The sequence below is a fragment of the Bufo gargarizans genome, chromosome 9 (assembly GCF_014858855.1).
Source record: "Bufo gargarizans isolate SCDJY-AF-19 chromosome 9, ASM1485885v1, whole genome shotgun sequence".
Classification (NCBI taxonomy): Eukaryota; Metazoa; Chordata; class Amphibia; order Anura; family Bufonidae; genus Bufo; species Bufo gargarizans.
Window position 1 is genome coordinate 95,864,267 of NC_058088.1, and position 12,031 is coordinate 95,876,297.

At 43.4% G+C, this 12,031-nt stretch overlaps 1 protein-coding gene across 3 annotated transcripts in view; it reads left to right on the forward strand.

Annotated features, from left to right (window-relative positions):
* The first annotated feature begins 610 nt into the window (after window positions 1-610).
* Window positions 611-12,031, forward strand: part of TENM1 (teneurin transmembrane protein 1) — a 766,344-nt gene continuing 754,923 nt past the window's right edge. For all 3 annotated transcript variants that reach the window (XM_044305876.1, XM_044305878.1, XM_044305877.1), the window contains exon 1: window positions 611-827. In XM_044305876.1, the coding sequence (XP_044161811.1) occupies window positions 611-827 (217 nt within the window). The remainder of the gene's footprint in view (window positions 828-12,031) is intronic.

Here is a 12,031-nt window from a genome sequence, read left to right on the forward strand (position 1 = left end):
AGTGTGTTTAAACAGCTGAGCTCATTTATTCCAGATTTATCAACTTTTTGAAAATTGTTGTAGTCTTACTCCAGTACAGGGGCAGCATAGAAAGCAGAGTAACATCTCAAGACAGAAGTGTTAGACATAAAGGGTTTCCACTATTTTGCCCATTTTAATTACTCCCCGAAGAGTACCTAAAGAAATAATCGTCTTCACTTGCTCCACTTTTGGTCTGGCACCCTGGCTCAGTTTTAGGCTCCACACTGGAACAGCAGGGAGCATTTGAATGTGATTCTTTCACTAGGCACCACATGCTATGATGCTAATTAAAAAGGAACCAAATACTGGAAAACCACTTTAATAAAAGCATTGAAAGTTTTGTGACATTTGAAAAATTGGGTGCAAATTAAAGCAACACAGACTCCAGCAAAAAAGTATTTTTAATGCCCATTGGCAATTCTATGAAAACAGTACATTTTAATGTACATTAAATGTATACAATTTGAAGCTTGCCATGGCATTTTTAATATCTTAGTTTATATTCTGACTTTCTTTATTGCAGGAACTGTTTTCTGTGTTGTATTGCACACCGTGCTCCATGACTATGAAATAATCATTTTAATGAAATATGGAGCAGATGGACAGCAAGCCTTACCAACCATTATCAAAAATTAAGCATGAAATGGATCTTGCTTACACCAGCTCTTCAGAAGAAAGTGAAGATGAGCGTAAACCTAGACAATCGTACAACTCAAGAGAAACCCTCCAAGAATGTACACAAGAAATGCGATTAAACTACAACAGCCATAGCAGAAAAAGGAAAGCAGTGGAAGATCCCAGCCAAGGTAGTATTATTTAATTAAGATAAACTGGTCATATTTTATAATATAGTCTAATATAACTTAAAAGAACATTCCATAAAAGTGATGCACTCTGTTATGCCTAGTAGAGCTGAGCAAAACTTCTGATTCTATTGAACCTGAATTTTGTGTCATTCAATTCAGGAGTCTGGAGAGAGCAGTAGGGAAGAGACGGGAGAGTGAGTTTTAATGTAAATTGGGACCCTTTTAATTTGGGTTGGATTTGTTTAGTTCAGAACCAAATCAGCTGGCCCATTGGCTTGATTTGGGCCTAAATTGAATTTTAAGACCTTTGCTAATTTCTAAGGTTTTTTGTGAAGGACCAGTGCATGACATCTCTATTTGGTTCTTTAAATATCCTGGGCATGTACTGCCCTCTCAGGTTCTGTACTGTGTATATGGAAAAGGATCAGTTTTGTGAAAAAATTTCCTTTAATATGAACTAAAATTCATAAAGAGATCAAAGTGTATCTACAGTAAATTAGATTAATATAATTGCTGTCACTTTGCTTGACAATTCTTTAAATGACCCTGGAACATAGTCATCAGTATTCTTACTATCCATTAGTAGAAAACAAGCATTTTCAGGTAGATAAGTCCAGGGGCAGACTCGACATAGACCCTACAGGGAAATTTCCCAGTGGGTCAATGTCCAGGGGTCCACTGGAGCTCTCTTCACATCTTCCAGCTGTGGACATAACAATCTGATGCTGTCAGCATTACTTAATGATGTGAGAATTAGGTATAGGTGCCCTCTTAAATGTAACTGAATTGCCTCAGGATGGTGATACAGTTGAATACTGTGGTGAGAGTGGCAGTATTATTTCCTATACTGTGATATTTTATTCTGTTGAGGCAGCATATTGTGATGCACTATGGTATTTGGTTCTGTATCGAGGCATTTTGCTGCACCATGGTATTGCTGTCCCCTACTTCTGTAGTCCCTGCTTATTTGTGTTGGCCCTGTGATGACATCATGCTCACTGATGATAACACCTGACCACTTGTGAGGTGGATTGTTCTTAATTTGTGCCAGATGTACTGTTTCTTTGTCCATAGTTTTGGGGAGGCACAAAACAAGAGCTGTTGTGTAATGTGTCGTTCCTGTAGCTGTCTGATTCCACAGCAACTTGAATCAACTATGCAGTGTCTTTTGGCCTGACTTACAAGCCAGCAGTTGAATGGGAAAAGACCTGCTAATTAAATCACCTGTGGATTGCATTAGCCCCCTTGCTTTGTATTAGGAGCCGTTCAGCCTGTCTGTCACCAGAATGACATTATGTAATTAGATTGAACTGACAAACAATAATGGAACAGCCACGATTATCTCCCACCAATCCTATATGGGTCAATGCACTGAAATGGCAGCTGAGGGAAATAAAAGGGTGGCTGCCCCTGTCATCTGCGGCCATTTTACAGGATATCAGCCCAGAGACTATGGTTCCAGCTGGTGGATTTTAGAACTATTATTCTGCCCAACCGCGAGCCTATGGGATTTGGTTGGAGAGTCCAGGTTGGGGAGATAAGGTCATCTGGCCACATGCCGTCCTGTGCACAGATATCTCCCTAAGCTTGCCACGACCTCCTCTCAGCGGGGGTCCACCCAAAGTGGAGTGCTACTGGCGGGGGTAGTTGGTCCTGAGTCCCCCAGAAGTCGCGGAGGTTTAATCCTTCTCGAGTCAGCGGAAGGTTGAATCGCTGTCACCTGTGCCATCTTGTGTCCTTGCTGGCACTGTACTATATGCTGCTAACTGTTGGTTATCTAATACAGTCTTCCCAGAGCATTGTACCCTCACCCTGTGTTGTCTGAGTAGTGTTCACCCATGGAAAAAGAAGCACGGGTGTTCAGTGGTATGGCCCTGGCCCTGCACGGTCTTTATAAAGATAGCTAAGCCGGCATACGAGAGCACCACTAACCCTCATGTCCCCACAGGCCCACCTTCTCTCGATTTGACCCTACCTACAACATGGGTCTCTGTAAGTTCTCAGTCCAACCATGGATATGTCCAAAAAAGACTGTATGTGTAAAGAAGTATTATGCAACATTGTATTTCCACTTTCATGGAGTTTTGTCAATATGTTCTATAATTTTCTGTTAGGTCGAATAATGCGTGTGCTCGAGTCTCCTCCCTGCACGTTTGTTGGCTGCTATGCATCGAATAAATGTGCAGGTAAGTACTGACATTCACTGCTGGCTGCTGGCATGTTGGCTGCTGGCATTACAGTGATTGGCTGGCCGGAACGCGTCATCGGGTGCTATATAGCACCCAATGACACGTGTTCGGCTCAGTATTAGTCAGGGAAAGCTGGAGAGCAGAAGCAAGAGATAATATAGGGATGGAAATAGCAATATTTTAGTTTTCATACTTGTTATAGACCCAAAAGTCCTTTTAAGGACTATTATGTGTGGCAGCAAAATATATTTTTAGCACAACCTGCACTAAATTGCTAAAACTTGTTAGAGACCCAAAAGTCCTTTTAAGGGCTATTGTGTGTGGCAGCAATATATATTTTTAGTGCTAAAACTTGTTAGAGACGCAAAAGTCCTTTTAAGGACCATAGTTGTATCTGGCAGCAATATATATTTTTAGCGCAACCAGCGCTAAATAGCTTGCAATTGTTTGGCCGCTGCAAACAGCGACATTATCTGCACTACATCTCCTGCCTAACGTGTGTGCAGCCTAAAAATATCCAGTGTACTTTATCCATAGACAGTGTCCGCTGCGGACAGTTACATTACCTGCGCTACATCTCCTGTATAACGTTTGCGTATTCGAAATATCAGTGACCTTCAGTCACATTTTTTTGCTGCTGGTGGCAGCGACATTACCTGCCCTACATCCCCAGTATAACGTTAGCGCATCCGAAATGTCATTGACATTTAGTGTAATTTGTTTTGCCGCTGGTGACAGCGATATTATCTGCGCTTCATCTCCTGTGTATCGTGTGTGCAGCCTAAAAATATCTTTGACATCCAGTGTACTTTTTCTATAGATAGTGTCTACTGCGGACAATTACATTAGCTGCACTACATCTCCTGTATAACGATTGTATCCGAAATATTTGTGACTTCCAGTCAAAAAAATTTGCTGCTGGTGGCAGCGACATTACCTGCGCTACATCTCCTGTATAACGTGTGCGCATCCTAAATATCAGTGACATTTATTCAGTGTAATTTTTATTAGGAGGTGTTGACAGCGACATTTCTTGCTCTATTCCTCCTGTTTAACGCGTGCGCATCCTAAATATCTGTGATATTCATTCAGTGAAATTTTTTATTAGGCAGTGGTGACAGTGACATTACTTGTGCTATACCTCCTGTTTAACATGTGCACATCCTATATATCAGTGACATTCATTCAGTGTAATTTTTTATTAGCGGTGGTGACGGCAACATTACTTGCACTATACCTGTGACATTCTGTGTACTTTGTGCATACACCTACAAAACCTGCGCTACTGTATGTGTGACATACTTGCAAGCATATATACCATTTAATATGCGCAAGGCGAGCAGTAATGGGCGGGGAAGTGGCCGTGCTGCTGATGCGCAGTGCCGCAGAGGCTTTGGCACTGGGCGCGCAGAGGCTGTGGCCCTGGGCGCGGTGAAACTGTGCCTGCTTCTAGAGCACAAGAAACACACTCATCCATTATACCTAGCTTCATGTCCCAGTTTTCAGGGTGGAGCAGGATACCACTCTCGAAGTCAGACCAGTGCTACCAGGTGGTCGGTTGGATTGCAGCAGATAATGCTTCCAGTCGGTTAAGCACCAACCTGTTTTTCACAAAGTCCACTCTAAGTAGCTAAGAGTCTGCTCAACAGAATCCTCACCCTGATACTACTTCCACCCACCATGGAGAGTCTTGGCAAACAAGTAATCTCCTACTCGGATATTCCGAGGAGCGGTTTTCATTGCCATTTCTTGATTTGGCCCTCTCGCCAAGCCCGATTGAAGAGGGAAATGAGGAAATCTTGTGCCCTGATTCTCAAACTCTGGAGCATCCACAGTCAGAAGAAGATGACAGTGGGGAACGGCAATTAGTGTTTCACGAGGTGGTTGATGATGATGAGACACAGTTGCCAATAAGTCGACCGCAATTAGTGTCTCAAGAGGTTCATGATGAGTATGAGACACAGTTGTCAATAACTGAGGTTGTTGTTAAGTCAACAAGTTAAGAGGATGACCAGAATGAGGAAGTGGAAGAGGAAGTGCTGGACAATGAAGCCACTGATCCAACCTGGGAAGGTAGCAAGCGGAGCGAGGACAGCAGTACAGAGGGGGAGGGATCAGCAGCACCGAAACAGGCTGGAAGAGGCAGTGGGGTGGCAAAAGGGAGAAGGCGGGTCACACCAAACAGGCCGGCAACTGTCCCCAGCCGCTAATATTTTTCACGGTGTGCAGTCCCAGACTTACACCAGCATATGTCCCATAACATCACCCGTGCTCTGACCAACGCAGTTATTGGGAAGGTCCACTTATTGACTGACACATGGACAAGTGCTTTTGGCTAGGGACGCTACATTTCCCTGACGGCACACGGGGTGAACGTTGTGGAGGCCAGGAGCGAATCGTACCCTGGGATGGCACTAACGCAAAGGATTGTGGGTCCTACTTTCATCAGGGTTTCTGCCAGAACCCCACGACCTACGTTAGTGGCTGCAACCCTGCTTCTCCTCCTCCAGCTCCTCCTCCACTTCCACCTCTGAATTATCATCGCAGCACCAATCAGACATCAGTCAGTAGCTGGAAGCAGTTTAGCGCTGCAGTGGGGAAGCGTCAACAGGCCGTGCTTAAACTGATCTGGTTAGGTGACAAACAGCACACCGCTTCAGAGCTATGGCAGGGGGTAAGGGACCAGACTGAGCTCTGGCTCTCGTCACTCAACCTAGAACCAGGCATGGTTGTGTCTGATAATGGCCGTAACTTGGTGGCAGCTTTGGAGCTCTGCAAACTCACACACATACCATGCCTAGCCCACGTGTTCAACCTAGTGGTTTAGCAGTTTCTCAAAACCTACCCCAATTTCCCTGAGATACTGGTGAAGGTGCGCCGCGTGTGTGCCCATTTCCGTAAGTCATCGACAGCTTCCGCCGGTCTGGCAACGCTGCAGCAGCTCTTTCAATTGCCAGCTCACTGACTCTTGTGCGACGTGAGCACGCACTGGAACTCAACATTCCACATGTTGGCTAGGCTTTGTGAGCAGCAGAGGGCAGTAGTGTAATACCAGCTGCAACATGGTTATTGCCTTTCTAGTCAGCTTCCACTCTTCACAAGCGACGAGTGGGCATTGATGTCTGACCTTTGTTAGGTTTTACGCAACTTTGATGAATTAACACAGATGTGAGCGGTGATAATGCCATTATCAGCGCAACCATCCCACTCGTGTGTTTACTCAAACGCTCACTGCTCACAATTAAGGCAGACGCTTTGCATGTGGAAGAGGTGGAAATGGGAGAAGAAAATACACAGGGTGATAGTCAGACGGTTGCCTCCACTACAGAGGGTGGTACCCATGGAAGTTTTTTTCCATCTGTTCAGCATGAAAGGGTAGAGAGAAGGAAGAGGATGAGGAGATTGAGAATCATCCTCCTGATGAGGACAGCAAAGTCTTGTCTGTTGGGACTCTGGCGCACATGACTGACTTTATGTTAGGCTGCCTTTCCCATGACCCTCATGTTGTACGCATTTTGGCCATCACTGATTACTGGTTGTTCACCCTTTCGACCCTCACTACAATGAAAACTTCTTATTTCTCATGACTGTGGTGAAGAGGATGAGCAAATTGGTGCAATACCAGAAGGTCCTTGTGGAAAAATTGCTCTAAAATTTCAAGCTGACAATGCTGGCTGCCGAGTATGTAATTCCTTGGCTAGGAGGAAGGGAGACGAGGGGAACACACAGAAGTTCCAACAGAGGCAGGGCAATACTCTCCAAGGTCTGGGACAGTTTTATGACAGCCCGCCAGCACCCTCAACCTGATGCGTGGCCTAGTGTCACAAGGAGGGAAACATTTTGGAAGATGGTGGAGTACATAGCAGACCGTGTCAGCGTCCTCAGTGATCCCTGTGTGCCTTACATCTATTGGGTGTCCAAGCTGAACATGTGGCACAAACTGGCGCTCTACACCTTGGAGGTGCTGGCCTGCCCCGCCGCCAGCGTTTTTTCAGAGCGTGTAATAAGTGCTGCTGAGCAGTGATGGCCAGTTCACGTTGTTCGCCCGCGAACATATGCGAGCTTCCATCTTAAATCACAAGTCCGGCGATGCACAGGTAAGTCCTTACCTGTGCCTGTGCGCGAGCCGGTCTGAAAACAAATGCGGTCAGCGGGAGCAGGCAGTTCCGAGAACAGCCTGATGAAGGCCACTGGCATTTGTTTTCAGACCGGCTCACACACAGGCACAGGTAGGGGCTTACCTGTGCCTCGCCGGACTTGTGAGAAAAGATGGCAGCTCGCATGTATTCGCGGGCAAACAATGTGAACTGGCCATCACAGCTGCTGAGGGCATAATAACTGAAAAGCCCATCCGCCTGTCAACTAAAAATGCTGACGGGTTGACTCTTATAAAAATGAACAAGACCTGGTGTCATGGCTGAGGATGGGGAAAACCCTCAGCCATGCGGTATCAGAAGGCGGATGGTCAATGCCAGGCCAGCACAGGAATCAGGGAGCAGGTCACCTCCTACACATCCCTAATTCTGGCCCTGTCTCCTATCTGTATGAGCCAACCCTGAAGGTAGGAGGGCTCATACTCCGGAACCTGATATTCCTGCTAGCCCTCAGGGTGGCCCTGGACTAGGAGCAGGGTAAGACGACCTGTTCCTCCTAGACACGGAGGAACAGGAGTCTCACTGGCCAAGCTACATAGAAAGGGGAACATGAACAGACATATGGCAATGACAGGTAAGTGAGACTAGTACCACACTTACCTGCCACACACAACCTGGAACCCACGTGCAAGTGCTGCTGTCCACAACAACACAAAGGACACCGCACACACCAGACATCATACGGGAACTCTGGAAACAATAAATAAAGACCAAGCAAACATCTTCTAAACACCATACGTGAACTTATGACCACAAGGGTGGCCCCCACTGGCAGATGGAATTACACAGGAGGCTGCTCCAGCTAGCCATGGCTGAAGTACCCCTCAGACTAGTGATATACACTGAGGCTTTATAGGCCCAAGTAGCCACACCCAACAGACACACCCAGTGTTCACACACACAGAAGGGAATTAACCCTTCCAACACCAGGCAAGGGAAGACGGACACTTAAATGGGAAGTACACACATAAACCCACACTTCACCTGTTGCTGCGGGCAGCAGCATGCGTGGCAATCATGTCCTAGGGATCAGCCATAGGGCTGAGACACTGCCACTACATGCACACCACACCACACGTTGCCACAGGCAACCAAGTGAAGGAAAGTGTCACAAAACACACCATAGGCCGTGACACTTGGATTGCCCCGACTTCTCTACTCCACCAGAGTAAAGCAGCTGAACATAAAGGCACTCTAAATGTGGCTTTTATGATATATTGAATACACTGTATTCCCATGCACCCCTTCAACCACAAAAAAGGGTATATAGTTCAATCACCCTTTTCTCGTCCTCCTCCTCCTCCATCATAACAACATGCTTATTAGGGTTCTCTTGCTCCTAATTTTTTAGAGGGTCAGCTCAGCAGCGGGCCCCCACCCATAATGTTTTAGAGGGTCACCAGCAGGCCCTCACCCATAATGTTTTTGAGGGTCACCAACAGGCCCTCAACCATAATGTTTTAGGGGGTCAGCTAAGCAGCAGACCCTCACCCCTAAATTTTTAGAGGGTCAGCTTGGCAGCAGACCCTCACTCACAAAAATCTTTTTTTGATGGTCAGCTCGGCAGCAGGCCCTCGCCCACAACATTTTTTAGACGCTCAGCTTGGCAGCAGGACCTCTCCAACAAAATTGTTTAGATAGTCAGCTTCGCAGAAGGCCTTCACCCCTAATGTTTTAGATGGTCAGATCAGCAGCAGGCCCTTACCTCTAATTTTTTAGAGGGTCACCAGCAGGCCCTTGCTCCTAATATTTTTGAGGGTCACCAGCAGGCCAGAAGTCTGTGTATGATGCCCTCCTTTATGTGTAATAAAGGGTGTATTGGAGTGCAAGTTCCTTGTAATTTTTTGCAGCCCTTTCTTTTAGTGCATAGGCCCTATGAGTGTAGGACTCCCACTACCTGAACAATTGTACCACAATGTGAATGAGGCCCTCCTTTATGTGATATACAGGTTGTATCGGAGTGCCTCTTACTTGTAATTTTTGGCAGCACTTGCACTTTATATACAAGTAAATATATAGGAAAGAATGTTTCCTAACAATTTTTCCTCTAAAATCCATTTTATCTTTGATTTGGTGCGTATAATTGTCAGTCTGTAAAATTGGCATACTACTTGGACAACATTGTTCCCAGCAGTGACTTGGGTCCAAGATGCATCCCGACATCCTCCCCATGCTGTTCCCAAGCAATTTCAGTGGTTTTTCCAAAATTAATAACCTTTTACTATGAACCAGATACCCTGCCCTCTTCAGAGCAGGGTGTGCCTGGTTTAATGCTCAGGTTCTCTCATTGACTTCCATTGTGCGTGGGTGCTTGGTAGAGCACCCGAGCATTTAGAGGTGTTCTACTCGAGCACCCGAGCACCCCAACCAGTCAGACATCTGTGTTATATTTTATGGATACTCATATATGTCCTTAGTTAGAATACACCTTTAAGTCAAAATCATTAGTATCAAAGATTATTTTTCTTCCTTCCAAGATACCAAGGGATCTTCATTTCTGCCTTCTTCTGATAATGGTATCGCCAGTAGTGTCAACAGTTTTATAATCCACCCCATCCTCTAAATAAATAAATGCACCTTCTGCTTGATATTACAGGAACCAGCATAGGGAGCAAGTTATTTGGTTATTAGCATCTGTCAATGACAAGTATCAAGTTAAAAACCATGGGAACCATTTAGTAGTTGTTCTGTTGGCTGGAAGTAAAATAAATCTATAAAATAATATTTCTGTAGTACTACAGTGAATCGTTTATAATATTTAGCACAGTTTCTTGAAAATGTCAGACTGGTATATTTCTATTTTCTAGGCCAATATGCACTATGACTGGCGTTTCTTACATTAGTAAAAAAATAAATAAAAAAAGGTGCACACCTCTTAATTTATTCGGCAGATTTCAAACTGTCTACAAGTTAAAAACTGAAATCTAAACCTGCCATGATGGGGTCTAGGTTTGCACCATTTTTCAGGCTTTCTTGTTACTAAATCTGTCTAAAACTGGGAAACCACACATACTCCTTGACTACCATGCCCAGTTTTCTCAGATGTTTTCAAATTTGGCAATAGAGATTTTTTTGGAACAAATTTGGTACATGTCCTGATTTGAACTTTTTTGGCACATTTTATAGAAAAGACTGGTGTAAACATCTTAGTCAATGTGGATATAGTAGCTCTGCTGAATTTGTTCCTTTGTGTAATAAACCTTATGTACCATTCTTATAAAGCAGCATAAAGAATTATTATCCACATAAGCTGTATATATTGGTGTAAGGTCACATCATTAAAGACAAGTGATTGATGTTTTGAATATTTGAAACCACTATGTATTCATGTACAGTCCTTGCATATGCAGTTAGCTATCACCTCCATACATATGCATACTTTCACGTATTTCCAAGTCTGCATAATAGTATCATAAAATATATGTAATGACACATTACATCCAGAATAGAACATTACGTTTTTCAGGTTTTGAATTTTGCATATGGTCAATGCAAATGTGCGTCTCAGAAATCAGGCAGCAGACTACAATAACAATTTAATAGAAGAATTGGAATTCAGAGTTGGAATGACCGGTATGAATCAGAATAAGCCAATTTTCAAATGTCTTTCAAGCCTTTGTGATTTAGTTTAAGTGGCTCTGGATATGATTTATTTCAGGGGTTGTCACTTTGAAGAAATACTTTAAAGAAAAATAAAATAGCTTGGGGTTTTTATTGAAAGGAAATTCAATGGTATTCACTTATTTGCCATTTTTTTTAAGGAGAGGGTTTCTTCTACCTTTATACGTACATTAGTTTTATTTAGTCTTCTGTAGAGTTTGCACTGCAATGTTGCAAATGTATGGCATAGCAAAAAACCTTAAAATGAGAACATTTTAAAGATGCCTTATTAAATATCACTTGGGAAAAAGAAAAATCTCCTAGACAGAGTATAGAGCTAATTTTAGTGACAAGTGATAGGTTTATTTTAAGCCTTTTATTCTCATTCTCAGCATGAGAGGTAACATAAAATGGCACAATAAAATCATTTTCTTTTTTTTTTTCACTATCAATAATAGCTACAAAGAGCAACCTAAGAGGATTGTGGAATGTTATATAAGTTTTAAGAGTGGTCTACATCCTACATTGGAGTGCTTTGAGATCATGCCATATGGACACACTATTGGATGGTTAAGTGATATCTTGTATAATGTGGTAGTTCATATTTCAGTAAAAACTGTACTAGTCATCTACTACATTAGATGGTTTATCTCATCCTACAGAGTGCATGATTTAGAATGAACAATTCCATGCTGATAGCTGATCAATATAGTAATTACTTCCATTTAGTGAACTAAAGATACTATTTATGCATCTATGCATTTTAATGTCATTCATTTGGCTAACGTATTTCCAAACAATAGACTGCGTGTGTGTGTGTGTGTGTGTGTGTCTTTGTGTGTCTTGGGGGGGTAACCATTATGTTCTTGATGATACTGTTTGTGTTTGTCCTTGTAATTGGCTTTATCCCCATAATAAGTAAGGGCTTGTTCACATCACTGTTATGGATTCCGTCATGGTTATAACAGAAAATAACGGAATCCATAAGACGGAAGTTAAAATGGAAGCCATTAAGAGGCCTTCCATTTTGATCTGTCATAAAAGAAGTCTATGGGCAATCATAACAGATCTGTCTGGTTTTCTGTAGACAGGACTTTTTTCGGTTCTGCATAATGGCAACCAGACGGATCCGTTATGCTTTTCCATAGACTTCTATTATGACGGAAAGGAAAACTGAATGCCTTTTAAAGGCTTTTGTTTTACATTCCATCATGATAGAAGTCTATGGACAGCATAACGGATCTGTCCTGGTTTCCGTTAT